Source organism: Coturnix japonica, chromosome 5 (assembly GCF_054131305.1).
Source record: "Coturnix japonica strain WE chromosome 5, WE-NBRP24, whole genome shotgun sequence".
NCBI lineage: Eukaryota > Metazoa > Chordata > Aves > Galliformes > Phasianidae > Coturnix > Coturnix japonica.
Genome location: NC_140667.1, coordinates 3,020,674 through 3,035,899, shown reverse-complemented (window position 1 = coordinate 3,035,899; position 15,226 = coordinate 3,020,674). Strand labels below are relative to the sequence as shown.

Genomic DNA, 15,226 nt, shown 5'->3' with positions numbered 1-15,226 from the left:
TATGTTCATAAAAAGATGTTGGCTTTCATTAAGCCTGATGTCATGTTTTGAAACTAACATCAGTGCGTAAACAAAATATATGAATGTGACATCAGTATGAGTGGAGAAGAAAAGGTGTGCACAGAGACTGACAAATCTACCCACGAATAAGACAGAAAACTGTCTTACACGGTTCTACCAGTTCTTGTGCTTATATACATCCAACTGCATGTGAAGAAACAACAGGCAGCAGGTTTCTGCACCTGGATTTAGGGATGCACTGAAACTGCTGGTGCAAATTTAGTGAAGAATTAAATACCACCATTACTTGGCTTAATGATATGATTGACTGCAAACACTACAGCGAACAGTTTGGGCTGTAAGCTTTTCAAGTTGTTTAAATACATTAAGCTACTGGCTTCGTTGGAATATAGTGGTATTCTTTCTGTAAATCTAAAAGCTCATGTCTAATTAAAATCATTACTGTAAATCATTTTAAGAGAGGCTGTTAAGAACTTCTTTAATTCACTTAATTCATTCTTTAAATATATCCGTTTTTAAACTTGAAATGTCAAAGGCCTTTTCCATTAAAGTACTTGAAAATAAATGTTTGAAACTTAACTTCTGCCTGCTTTCTAGTAGCCCTAGTTTTTGCTTTCTTGTCAACAGACCAGTTATTGGAACAGGATTGATCACAGAATCATAGAATTGCTCAGGTTGGAAAAGACCTACAAGATCATCAAGTCCAAACACGACCTAACCATACTAGCCTAATTCTAACAGCCCTCTGCTAAATCCTTTCCCTGAGCGCCACATCCAGGGATGGTGTCTCAACCACCCCCCTGGAAAGCCTATTCCAGTGTTTAACCACTCTGTGATGAGTATCCTGATACCCAACCTGAACTTACCTTGGCACAACTCAAGGCCATTTCCCCTTATCCTGTCACCTGTCATCAGTAAAGTTCTAAAGATCTTTTTGGCTTACTTTTAATCACCTTCTATCTGCTTCTTTTGGTGCAATAGTGCAATAAGGTGCTCATCTGGAGCTACCCTATCATTTCCTAAGAAAACATGTTGAAACTTGAGAACATCTGAACTGAATAGACCTGAATTTGAATGGATATTCTGAGTTGAATCACCATTTTTATCTAATGGCAGCATGTTCATTCATGCTGTCAAGGATTATGTTTATATATACTTTTTCTCCAGAAAATAAGAAGAAAAATACTGGAAACTTCTACATGAATAAGAACCCCAAGAGGTCACAATACAGCTAGCTGGACTTTAAAAGTACTATTTTAAGTTGTGAATTTTAATGGCAAGTCCCCATGCATTTCATCACTTTGGCTGAGTGTTGACATCCTTGACCTTCATACTCAATTGTTACAGTGATTTACTCAAAGTGATATTGAGCCATGCTCCTGACAACAGGTGGAGATTAAGGGTTCTTTTTTTCTTACCTTTTTAGCTAAGTACATCCAGTCTAAATTGTTTGTGGCTTGGAAGTTTTCTATGTGATTTCCGCTTCCTGAAAAAGCCTGTTTTAATGCAAAGTTGTAGGCTTTCGGAACTTTTAAGAGAGGATATCGTGCTATGATGCAGCTACTGTATCTTTTTATTTTTGTCATTTCCAATGACTTGAAGGTGTTGTCCATATATAATATAAAACTGGTGTAGTAACATAGATAAAGCATTCAAATTAACCCTTTAAGATGTCACTAAATCTCTGTAATACAATTTCTTTCCTCAGAACAAAAGCCTCAAAAACAAGCTGCTGTCAGGAAACAAACTTTGTGGTATTCACGCAGAAGAGGTAAGAAAGGTTTCTCTCTATTTCAAAGTCAGTGTACCCAAAAGAATCTCATGTCAGTCCTTTGCAATGAGATTCTGCCATAGATTACATATTATACATGCATGATCATGGAATCATTAAGGTTGGAAAAGATCTCTGAAATCATCAAGTGCAAGCATCAACCCATCTCCACCATTCTGTTTATAAAGCACTCCTCCATAGTCATTTCTGTGACTATACTAAGGGAAATTGGAATATGCTAGCAAGCTGCAAACTCAAGTTTTAGACTAATAAAGTTTGGGAATGGTTATTTCACATATTTGGAGCTCTTTATGTATACATTTTGCTCTATAATGTCTGTTAAGCTGATTTTATTTCCCTGGTCTTCATGCCTAGAATAAGAGGAATCACTAAATGCCTTTTGGAAGTAATTCATAGGAACACAAAATATTTATTACTATTGATCCTTATGTCATTTTATTACTTCAAGGGAAGCATCATATTAGAAAATATCTTCTCTACAGAAACCCTAGCAAAGATAGTTGATGATAAAAAAAAAAATGCTGTTTTCTGTTTTCCCTAAATACCCAAATAACTGTATTCATGGGAGCAAGCCCCTTAGCTATTTACCTTTCTGTGACAGTGGTTATTTCTACATATGATTCTTACTTATTCTTTTATGTGACTTAAGTCCTGGATTTCATCTGCAGAAATAACTTCTGTGAAGGCCATTTCATGTTGCCAGAACTGAACAGAAGCAAAAAACTTATTTACTAAAATTGTCATAGTTAAGATGGGCCACATTTTCTTCAGAGACTTTACTTTGGTACCTAGACAGCTAAACTTATGAGGTCCAAGCAGTGATTTCCACTGGTATTGGCTAGTTAGCCCAGATGAACGTCTGCAATCATTGCTTCAGATATATCCTCAACAGTCAGCAACAGTGCATACTTTTTTCTAGCTTTTCAGAATCTGTTGCCTTCCTCTGTCATCACTGTTGTTTTCAAACATGCCAGGGTATTTGAGTACAAGTATAAATTCGCTCCCTGCTTACTACTAAAAGAATTGGCAACATTCAACACAGCTTGCTATTTACACTTCCTATTTGAATTTGTTTTTCCTAGTTGCATTAACATCTCGAATGTTAGGTAATTAACTTTTAGATATTTTCACATATGATTTATTATTTACGGCATGTCTTTAAGAGTAATGGTGAAGTCTAAAATTAAATGGAAATTTCTTGTTGCACAACAACCATTGCTGTCAGAGGATTTCAGGAAACCAAACCTTAGCTCACCAGTATTCAACACAACAGATTGCAAGTGTATTTTAAACCTTAAAATTTTTAGGCTTGATGAATCATCCTGACAAATTTATGGATCTAAAGTTGGATAGCGCCATTAGAATAAGCAAAAATGCTACTACAGGACCATCTATTTATTTATTTATTGTCATTTTGCCAGAGTTAGGTGGTAGAGGCCAGAGAAATGCAGTGTATTTGCTGCTCTTTAACTAGGTTCAAGCATTTATAACTACGTGAAATCAGTATTCTTTTAATAATGGGATCAAACTTTATTGATGGCTAGAATTGCCTAACAGGAAGCTCGTGCTTCATTCCTCTCTTGCAAAGTGCGTGCAGATAGTTTCATTCTGCTCTGAAGATTGTTTTGAAGGTGATGCCTCCAGTTACGCTTTCATGTTCTCAGAACTTGCCATCTTAAAAATAAATATTTGAGAGAAAAAGCCAAACCCACTGATTGTATTATCCTCACTTTCAGTCAAAAAAGATCCAAGCCCAGCTGAAAGAACTTCGTTATGGCAAAAAAGATTTGATTTTCAAGGTGAGTTTTCTTTCAACATAGCTTAGCTAAGCTACTGGAGTTGCTGTAATGTTGAAGTCATCTGTGAGCATAACTGCATTTATTGCTATATTTTTAAGGAATCATTTACTTCTCTTTATACTGAGAAGAGCTGAAAACACCAAAGACAAGAATAATACCAGAATGTAATTTCAGAAATGCTGTTTTCTGTAGTGTTGGTTTGTGGTTTTTTAAATTTGCTCTTTTTTAATTTAAATTGCTTTCTGGATCGAAGAAGAAAAGTTTCAAAGCCTAAATTTGTGTGCAGTATATTTCAAAATATACAGTAGTGTAAAATAGTTTATGTGTATCTGTTTGTGTGCTGAGATAAAGCAACATTCTAGTTCCTTGCCGGGAACCAAAATATATTGCCCTATTCCATAGATTCTGTGATGCATTTTATACTACACAGGCTGATCTTGGCTGCTAATTGAGTAGTGCTTTCATTTCCTGCATAAATGATGGGGCTAAGTAGTTATCCTCCAAGTGCTTAGAGCTAGATTTACTTAAAAGGTAGCTAAATTCAGTGTGAGGCCCATATTTCTTCTGAAAGGCATAGGATAGACTATTAGAGCCACTAGCTATAAAATGTCCCTCGGGTTAGTCAGGGGGAGCTCTGCTCTAAATGCTCTTTCTTGCAAAATGAAGAAAATGATTACATTTGCCTTTTGGGGAGACAGTGAGCTGAGGGAGTTAAAAACTCTTTGAGAACTTAAGATAAATATTGTTAGTGAACTAGGGAAGGGATTCTGAAGTTCCATCTCCTGAGAAGAAGTTCATATGCAAATAGCTGAAATATCTCTTCTCTCTTCAGTTCATTCTGTTAACTGTTGTCAATGAGACTTCTGGTCAGAGCTTTGGGGAGTAAGTGGGAAAGGAAGAGCTGGGGGAAAGACAACTCTTTCCTATAATACTCCAATGAATTGGTAGCTTATGTCTCGTTTTAACATTGTGAGACAGTAACTTGTAAAGTGGTAGTAAATACAACGAGTTCTTCATTTTTGTCATGTATTTACTCTTCTGATGTTTTCAACGTGTTTTATAGTGTACTGTATTCATTATGTGACGTGTCTGTATGTATGTATCTGTGTCTCTTCCTATGTGCCTAAATATATGATATAATGCCATGTGATGGAAGGAGCCACAAAGGTTAGTTGATGTGCTCAAGACTATATTCATTATCAGTGTATCTGTTGACATTAGAATTTAGTTCTTAACTCTCAGCATTTAGTCCCTTAAAACATATAGAGTGGCAACACTGAGAAGCTGACATAACTGGGAATCTACTTCGTGTTATAACAAGGAAATTAAGGAAGAATTAATGCTAAATTTTCAGTTACCTTCTTAAATTTTATAGTTCCCTCTGTAAGAGTGTCGTGTGCCCCGGTGGCACAAGTGGTAGGAATGCCACATTGCAACACCGCAGGCCCTGGGTTTGAATCCCTCCTGTGGCGCAAGTGGTAGAAGTGCTGCTCTGCTACACAGAGGCTCGAATCCTGGGGGGTTGGACTCGATGATCTCTAAGGTCCCTTCCAACCCGCACAAGACTATGATACTATGATGATACTATGAAGTGGGTACCTAATCATTTTAAATGAGTCCGTTCTTAATTACAATAGTTATCCTATATGATTGATTCAGTTAAAGTACTCTTTAAGTTTAAATGCTTTGCTAAATTGAAATCTACATTTGTTTCAGGCACTCATAACCACTTGTTTCCAAATTTAGTCCTTGTCCAATCCCTGTCTTCACATAATTTGGTTATATTTTCCTTGAAGTCACATTTTTGCTAAATTAGAAAAGAACTACAGATTTTTGCTGTTGTTGCTTCTGAAACACAATCATATGAATGTTTGATATGAATGTCAGATGAACAAAAATAAATCCAGCATTGACTTTTTATATCAGCTTGTTTCTTGTACTCCTAACATTTTTGTTCATCTCAGTGTACAAGATGCAACTGGTTCACTATTATGCCTTTAGTATTTGATTGCTGCTTTGTGATGAATTCCTAAGGATTCCGCTTAAAAGTTTCAGAAAGATGTATTTCATCTGCCATTTAATCTGTTTTTCCTTCTGTAATTTTAAGTCCTGGAGCAAAATATATAGTTAGTCACTCATTTATGAGGACAATCTAAATATAATTCCCTAACCAGCGCATCATCAACTACTTTGTCAGGTAAATGTCTTACATGAGCAAGTTGGTTATAATTATGCACCTTCTTCTGAGGAGCAAACCAGTCTGCTCCATTGATTACACACGCATGGTCCATTACTGATGTGTAATGGACCCTAGTTGTAACTAACCCTAGTTGTAGTTGACCTCTGCAGCAGACAAAGGTCTGTTTGCTACTGTGGCAGTACTCTTGGGCCCGTGTAGTTCTGTAAACTGTGACATAACAAGCAAAAAAGCAAGATGTAAACTTTGCTTCTGTTTTCTGTGCTTTTAAATAGTGTTTTCAGGTACGTGAGAACTCAATAATTCTGACAGACTGAAAAGTACTACGTCATTTGGACTAGATGGCCTTCAAAGGTCCCTTCCAACTCTTAAGGATTCCATGACAGACACCAAAGTCCAAATTTAGCAGAGGACTCTTTATTTTAAACATTTAAATATAAATAACATTGTTACATGGGCTTGAAAAAAGGTATTACTTCTCTATATTTAACCGTTTGAGAACCTTTTGCATAATATTTGATGAATTGCATGTTATTATTTCACAATGTTTATGCAATTGGATTTAGGAAGCCTACAGCTGTTCAACCTATGTATTTCTCCTGCTTTGGTCTATTAGCCTTAAAAATAAGAAATGTCATCTTATATCTGTCTTGAATCTGTCTTACTGAAATGGAAATCAACACGTTACCATACCATTTCACATACACTTAGAAAGTAATTTTATTTTCCTTTCCCTTAATAGCTATATTTTGTACTTATTATCTTGCATATTAAAGTAATATATGTAGGGATTGGGCTTGTTTATGTTTGTTTTTTTCTCTAGTTCTGCTTCTCAGTATTAGTTCTCACACCATTAATACTGAGCATTATTCTCATCTGAACATGTTTCCTTTGCTCTGTACCTATTTACAATGCCCTAAAGTGGCCACAGAAGTCTGACCGGTCATTTCAGCCACACTGAGCAGAGTAAAAGCATTTTTGTACTCTGTACCCATGGTGTTCTCTGCTTACAAGAACATGACACATTCTGTGGTGATATCATCATGACTCATTCATCCTTGCTGTTTTATGTTCTGTGTTTGCTTCAGTAATTATTCCTGTCTGCATTTAATATCTTGCACTCGTCTTTAGGGAACATCATCCTATTTTCTCCACTTTGTCAAGATAAATATAGGAAAAAGCCATCATCTGTGACACAGAGAGGTTTGATGTCACCAGAGCTTTTGATGAGTAAATGTTTAGTTCACCATTCTGTTCATGAGTGATACACAGCAAATAAAACTGTCCTCTAGAGAGGTGGCATGTTTACTCTTCCCAGCATCTTTCCAAAAATGAATGGTATGATAATGGATCTGTAAGTCATGATCTCTTTCTTCTTTTTCTCTTTCTGAACAAGACCATCATGTTTGTTCTTTACAAAATTTGGAGAGAAAGGCTTAAATAATAGTGTGTCAAAGAGATCATATGTGAAATCTACCCCTGACCTTGAGACATGACCCGAGTGATAGTATTTTGAATCATTATTTTGAACTATGTTTTGTGGCTTTGTAGTGAAGATCTTTGAGAGCAAGAACAAGAGTAATGACTGTGAGTGTTGCACAACGCTCTTCTTCATCTTTAGCTCAAGAGTGATTGCCTTTATGTTTTTATTGCTAAAGATCTGTGAGTAATAGATAATGTGATTTGGTGGTTGTGTGTGAAGATCAGGTTCTATGTAAGCCTGAAAATTCGGAGTGGTTTGCATTTCATGCTCTGGTTCCATTCAAGTACATCAGTATATGGAAAGCCAGACAGTAAGATTGATGACATTTTGCTTTCAAAGCATTTGCAATACAAGGTAATTACACATACACAATCAGTGAGATTAAATGCTTAATGGCTTAATGAGTAATTAATGCTATTCCACAAAAGTTGTTGTGTCTGGTGATGTGTGACTGGGATCATGTTGCTGGGGAGAGCTAAATTTTCTTGTTGAAGTGTGATAATTTGTAGTTACTGTTTTCAATGATTTGCTAGAAAATAGGTGGATTTCTTTCAAGGACTATCCCTATTTGCCAAAAATAATCATAATGGTAGGAAATCAAATTTAAGTGTATTCCTCAAAGCAATTGCATTGATGGCTGAGAAAGTATATTGTAGATATACTCTCAATCAAATCAACCAAATCTTCTACTGTTCTGTTTCTTAATATTTTCATGCAGTTTGGAAAAACACAAATTCATGGAGCGTGAACGTTATCTCAGTAACTAGTAAGTCAGGTTCATTAGCTCATTGTTGGTTGGATTTGTTATGATATAGTTATATAAGCATAAAAAACAGTTGTGAGTTTTCTAATGAACTGATGATCTCTATTAGGAAAGTTTCTGTATGGCCCTTAGTATATAGCTGTAAGAATGTGGATTTGCATTAGATGCTCATGCAATATTAAGCAGCTAATTTGAGTTCATATTAGTGACAAGGTAACTCAGTAGCCAGTGTGAAAGAGAGTTGAATTTAACTAAATCTAGAAGTTGCAGCTTTAGATTTAACGGGCATTGAATAGCATTTAGCTACTCAATTAATTTACAGTCCTAGTCAAGCTTTCACCAAAAAGAGCAGAGTTGTTCTATTGGTGTCAAATTGAAATGGATGGGGATGTTGAGTCAAGTACTTAAGTAACACCCCAGTAAAAGCAAAAATTTTGCATTTATTGTGATTGGATTGTTTAAAAGTGCATTAAATACAACTCAGTGTTGCTAAATGTAACATTCACATGTGATTAAATGGTGTAGCTACCAAAAAAGTGCTGTTCTCAGTTCCATTTATCATCTGAGGACAGTACAGTTGTACAATAAACTGTACAATTCAGAAACACAAATCTGTGCATTTCTAGGATACTAATAATGGTTACAGAATAAGCACAGAAATTTCTGTTTACTGGATAATTTATTCAATTAAGCAGTTGTTCCATTTTCCGGTTAAGCGATTTCCAATTAAAAAGTTGTCCCATTTAGACATTAGAATAAATTATAAAAGAAAAATTTGTACACTAAGTATTTTATTTTTCAAGATTTTCCTTAAGGCTTATTGTAAATTAAAATGGAAAAGAAGATATTACATCTATTTCTAATGGATGTGTATCATTTATCACCATGCTGTCTTGTCCCTCACCTCATCTGAAACTTGTTGTATAGGTATGATAATTACAAATTATTGAATATCCAAAATTATCACACCAAACACATACAGGCAATGTCTTTACATTGTTTTGGTATTTGTAGAAACTCATGCTCTGGCCTCATTGATTTGCTAGAAATACATCTGATATCATTTTGGATTTCTCTCTCCTTGAAATCATATTCATCCTTTCCTTTTTCTTCTTTATTTTTTAATATTTATTATGCCTGGGAGAAGTTAATATGGACATTATATGTAACGTAATTCACGGTGGGTAACGGTAGACACATTCGTTTGATCTGGAAAAGTACGCTTCGCAGACAGTAATTGCTCATCACATTCTTTCAGGGGATGAGGAATCAATTTATCTCAGTTTTATCAGTAAGACCTGATGGAGTCATTGAATATTCTACAAGAATGGTCAAGAAAAAAGATATTTGTAGTTTTTTCCCAGACCAAGCTTTACAAAATTTTTTACCTCCTTATGAAAACTGGCCTTGTATTTTGCACTTGTTATTTATGGACGGCCTAAGCCACATTAATTGAACAGGCTCCTTCAAAATATTCTTATTTAAAATAGCACTGAAATCATTGCAATTAGAATTCAGGCTTCACAGGCAAAATGAACAAACAAAACAGGAAAAACTGATCATCCTGAAGTTCGGGGATTGAGGTGTTAATAGACATCACTACTTTTAAGTGAGTATGCCAGAAAAGAAAACATTTTTAATGCCAGAATTTCATTGTCACTTCATTTCCATTGAATCAATGGCCTTTTGACTCAGTAATCTGTAAAAGAGAGCAAATATATGTGAAAGATACAGATAAAGACAAGATGGCATAACCGTACAGGTTTTTTACTAACAAAACCGTGGCTCAGATTAATCCCCAGATCAAGGTCTAATCCTGATCTAAGATGTGACTCTTAAGAAGAGCCACTCTAAGTGGTTCTTAATGTGGTGGGGGAAATAAGAATGGCAGGCTTTTGTCATTTTAACAGCCAGTGCAACTTATGCCTAATGCTGACACACAACATCTCTTGAGGTCTCTCCTCCCGAAGGAACCTGCAGGCAAATAGTATTGTGCCATATAAAAGGCAACAGTCTTCCCACACTGGGTGGGAGCTTGGGTATCCAATGCTGACTTTGAATCCAGAGCTCCCAAAATGCTTTTTCACTATATAGCTGCATAACTATTCCTGTGAATGTTCCTTTCATATCTCCAGGGAAGAAGATGGAGAAACAAATTTGGAGCTAACTTTCTGTGCACCAGCAGACAGTGGCATCTCATAAGGGGCTCAGTGTCCGTGAATGTTTGAGGGCGATTTCTCTTGTTCTATGCCTACGTTGATTTTAGTATCTTGTTTAAAACTACAAAATCCTGTGCTGAATTAGAAATGGAAGTGAGATAAATGAACAAAATAATTATATATTTGAATATTATTTTTTCACACATAGAAATACACATTTTCTTCAGAGAAAATAGAGTCCTTTTGTCTTTTGGCAAGCATTTCTGAATCAACTCATATATATTACTCACAAAGTTTACATTTCTTCTCTCAGGTGCTGCATGAAAAATTATGGGATGAAAAATTACAGTGTAGATTATGTTGGCTTTTTCTTCTTTATTCTCACAGGCACAACGGCTAACAGATCTGGAGCAGAAACTAGCAGCTGCAAAAGATGAATTGGAAAAGGCAGCCCTTGACAAGGTAGTAAGTGTAATGTGATTTAAGTGTATTAATCAGCTGTGAATGTTTCTACGTAACTTGAAAAAAAAAAAAAACACAAGTGAAAATGTTGCACTAGTGCCATCTATGGCAATGAAAAGGGGAGAATAACTGGCAAAAAAATCTTCTAAATGTACCCCTTTGTTATATTGTAGATGGCTGTGAAGGAGAAAGCAAAGGGCATTTGACAACAGGAACTTCTATTGAGAATGCTATTAAGGAAACCAGTCTCCAATTTAAATGGGGATTTGCAGCACACTCAGTTGACTTCCCTGACCCTATGTTTCTTTCCTACTAAACACTATGGAATTTTAATTTATGACTAGGTTGTAGTTCTTCAGGTTTTCCAGAGAACTGGAATCATCTTCTGGTAAATTCCCATTGAGAAAGTTCTTGGATGGCATCAATAGTTCATTTGGTTTAGGGGGCATGGTGGTGATGGGTTGAAGGTTGAACTCAATGATCTTAGTGGTCTTTTCCAAGCTTTATGATTCTATGATGAGAAAGAGCTGTGGAAATAGAGAAGGAAAAGTCCAAAACTTTACATACATGTGGAGTTGTGAGAAAGCTCTATGAGACACATAGTACCCATGCTTATTCTCATTACAGAGTAGTAAAATTATTTAAGTTTGCAAATACCTTTTCAGCCCCGGTCAAGAGGTTGTTTTTTTGTTGTTGTTTGTTTGTTTGTTTGTTTGTTTAATGAAGTAAAAATAGTTGGAGATGAGTGCAGTGAAGATGTGGCCTTAACTATGCTGACAAAGTTAGCACATGCAGTAGGAATAGGGCTGATGTAGACAGCAGTGTGTTTTTAGACCATGAGCTGTACTGCAGAAGATTGAGTAACTGGGTCTCAAAATGTGACTACAAGTTGGCATAAAATTGTATTGTACTTTTGGGAAGGCATCAAACTTCTGTTTTTAATATTTGCTTTAAGTATTTTTTTGTGCAGACAGTAGATTTAATGTCTCACATAAGTGTATTCTCTAACTCCCATGATGGGGCCCTGAGAAGCCTGTTGTTTTTTGCTTTGCTACAGCCTCATTTACTCTATATAGAATCATAGAATCACCAAGGTTGGAAAAGACCTAAAAGATCATCCAGTCCAACAGGATGTTGGTGTACTAGGTGTACATTCACCTAGTACAAATAGCTCCCACTAAACCATGTCCCCCTGTCCAACTCTGTCTCAAGAGTAGAAAGGGGAAAATGTAAAGACGTGCATATCTTCTTGACAGTATTTATTTATTATGGTATTATTCTCTAAATCACTTGCAGTGATTGAACAAAGATTGGGATCTCCTGAGTGAGTAGTTATCTCACTGCTCTTACTGCCACAACTTTGTTCAGTGTCATACTGCTGCTTTCATTAATACATCTGTATTTATAAGTAAAACAGCAGTACTCTGGCTCAAGCTACAAACACTGTTGTGTAAGTATGTGAACAGCAGTTTATTCACCAATTAAAAGGTGTAGATTGGCTTAAAGTGCAGTAATGGATGTGGACAGTCACATTCTTAACAGGTGGAAAAGCCTATGGCTTACTATGCAGAGTAACAGCATAATAGGCACACGCATATACATGAGAGCAATCATACTTGTGGGATTAAAATCAGTCTTTATAATGTAGAAAAATACTAATTATCCTGAACATTATAGGAAAAATTCCCTGCAAAGTCTGTGTCTTTGCAGTACTTGCAAGTATCCACTTCTCCTACTAAATATTATTATGTAAAAATCTGGACATGATGAGATTTGGTAGGTAGTATATTTGCTCCTTTAATGATAAAATAGAATTCAATGAGTATTTGCAATAACCAATATAGATGAAATGCAGGGATGAAAGGGAAGAACGCAAGGACTTTTCAGGTATTTTGGTCCCTAATGCACAGTAACTTAATATTAAAACCACATAATTCTGATAGTAGTAATGGAAAGAAATAGCAGCTGTTGTTTGTAAATGTTAGTCTTAATACAGAAAGATAAAGCAAGTGGTTTTGTTCATAATAACACATCTCAGTGAAGTGGTATTTCCTTGTTTTCCACAGGAGTCACAGCTGAAAGCTCTGAAGGACACTGTGCAGCTTTGCCTGTCCTCCGTCCTGCACAATCAGCCTCCTGCTATCCATCGAATCCCTTCAAAACCAGCAGAGAAGCTGACATCATCAGCTACGAAAGGCTCAAAAGTCCCATTTCCAGTGATAAGCACTAAGGTATTGTTTCTCCCTCACTTTTCTTTTTCCAAGCATCTTTGAGAGTTTGTCCTGTAAGAGCATCAAAGTGGAACTAAGGAGGATTTAAAATTCATTGCAGGATTAGGATGAATTTTAAAGATAATTCTAAGCCAGTTTCTGGTATCAGTAAACTTTTACAGAGTTGGGAAATGAGTACTTTTATTTTCCGAGAAGCAAAATCCCATCTATTGCTTGTTAAATGAGCTGTGTCTGCATAACGAATCTACAAGGAAGATGGATTTACATCTAAAACAAGCGAGTATGGAAATTCATGGGATTATTTACCTGCCAGGCACTGATAATGTGTTGTTTGTGGTACTACAGCACTGAACAGTGAGGCACTTTTTGTTTTTCACAACAAAAGCCATGACAAAGCCAATGTAGAAGAGCAAAGCAGGTTGGGACACTCAAACAGAATTTGCCAAATGGGTTGCAGTAATAGGCCAGGGAATATTTGATTTGCACAATGCATCCAGGAAACAGGAATGACAGTTTAGGAGAAAATAGAATTAAAGAACTGGTTTCTAAAGCACTTTGATTCTATAAATTAAAGCACTTTAGCACTGTTGATATATACAGTGATTGATGGATATTCAGATAATTTCCATCTCCAGGGTTGCATTCTTCTCATCTATTCATGTGATTCAATACTTTTAGACTGAGCCTAAGGAAGGAAATTTTACAGCAGGATGGCAGAGGGAGTTTCACGTTCCCCTTAAATTCCAAAACACTGTCATGAAATATAAAAAGAGATTGCCAACTCGCAGTCAGTTTGTGATTTTTTTATAGCAGCTATTGATAAGCGCCACTAGTACAGAGATTGAAGCCAAAAATCAGTAATCTTTCTCTCTGTAATTAAAACTGAAATGTAATGTCAGAAAGCAGAATATGATTATAAAGCTGGATCTCGTGTTGCTTCTCTTACCGTAATGATTGTAGGTTCTTTAACTGGTTCATAGTAAGAAGCCTTCACTTCATAAGCTGTTATCTCCTGAAATAAACCTGCTTATTAATTGGTAACAGCCCATGAGGATATTAGCCCTCATTTAGATTAAGACAACTGGTTCTCCATTCTGAAGGAGGGTGGATTCAAGGATATGCAGACTGAGGTTTCAGGAGCATGTTTTCCCTGGCACAGGAAAGGAATCCGGCATAGAGTCTGGAACTGAATTTACAACATTTGAGTGAAAACACAAAATAATCTTCATTCTTCTTCCATAATCAAATTGATTATGTGTTTAATGTTTCAGTTCATGAAATACAGCAATATTTCTATTCTGCAGTCTGAGTCCTCTGTATCCCAAGAGTGCTTGAATAACTTATGCTCCCTCGTTAATAGACAATGCTCACATTTCTCTGCACATGGCATATGCCTTGAAAATGTCTGCAAAAATGATGGTTCTGAGTCCTGTTCTTCCCCACATTGACACCTCATTATTATAAATCTGTGCATTATCTGTGATTATAAAACCACTGAAATCTGCTACTGTAAAATAGGTTGTCAACTCAGCATAGCCAGTCCAGAATCCCTGTGTTTAAGCCTTATTATAAAAGGCTTTTTCCTTATTTATTTATTTAAGAATAATATCAATTCTCATGTATGTTTTCCTTGGCTTTTTTCAGTCTTGCAGACTAAGTCAGTCTAACTACAGACACTGTTCTGACTACAGACAGTGTTCTTTCTCTATTACATTTGCATAAGTGTTTTAATATATCAGGCTTGTATTCTGGTGAATGTAATTGTGCTCGATTACTAATCCTGTGTGAAAATAAGAGCTTCATATGAGCTTTTAATGTCTGCTAAGCAAGATTTGAACCCTCAGGAAAGAAATGATCAGTTGTCTGGTAAATACCTTCAAAGATATTCTCATCCTTCATAAGAAGTTTATTCTAAAATAGTCACATTTACTTTAAATCTGTGGAAGCGTGTGACATCTGCGTCACTTGGATACGCAGTCGTCTGTGAGGTTGAGGCACTTCTTGCTAAAAACAGTGGGCATAAGGTTGTGTAAACTAATGGTAGCTTGGCATATGAAACAGCTTTGACATTATAGACATGTTTTCAAATATATGGATTCACTATGTGGGGTGCTTTCTTACTCAATTTGTTCTAATTTTCCTTTCTAAAAAAGGCTAGCGTTACACTGAAATTAATAAATATTTTATAATGATAGCTATCGTTTGAATATCTTTGTCTCCTTTCCATATCATTGGAAAGATATGTATGCCCTAAATGCAAAGAAAAAATGAGCTTCAGTCATTTGGAATGTTAATGGAAATGAAGCAGAGAAACAGCTT

General features: G+C 35.9%; 1 protein-coding gene across 2 annotated transcripts in view; it reads left to right on the top strand.

The window, feature by feature from the left end:
- The window catches only part of LOC107314249 (leucine zipper protein 2-like), a 92,368-nt gene that overhangs the window by 59,740 nt on the left and 17,402 nt on the right, over positions 1–15,226 (top strand). For both annotated transcript variants that reach the window (XM_015863321.3, XM_085549853.1), the window contains exons 6-9: positions 1,730–1,792; positions 3,550–3,612; positions 10,602–10,676; positions 12,743–12,907. In XM_015863321.3, coding sequence (XP_015718807.2) covers positions 1,730–1,792; positions 3,550–3,612; positions 10,602–10,676; positions 12,743–12,907 — 366 coding nt within the window. The remainder of the gene's footprint in view (positions 1–1,729; positions 1,793–3,549; positions 3,613–10,601; positions 10,677–12,742; positions 12,908–15,226) is intronic.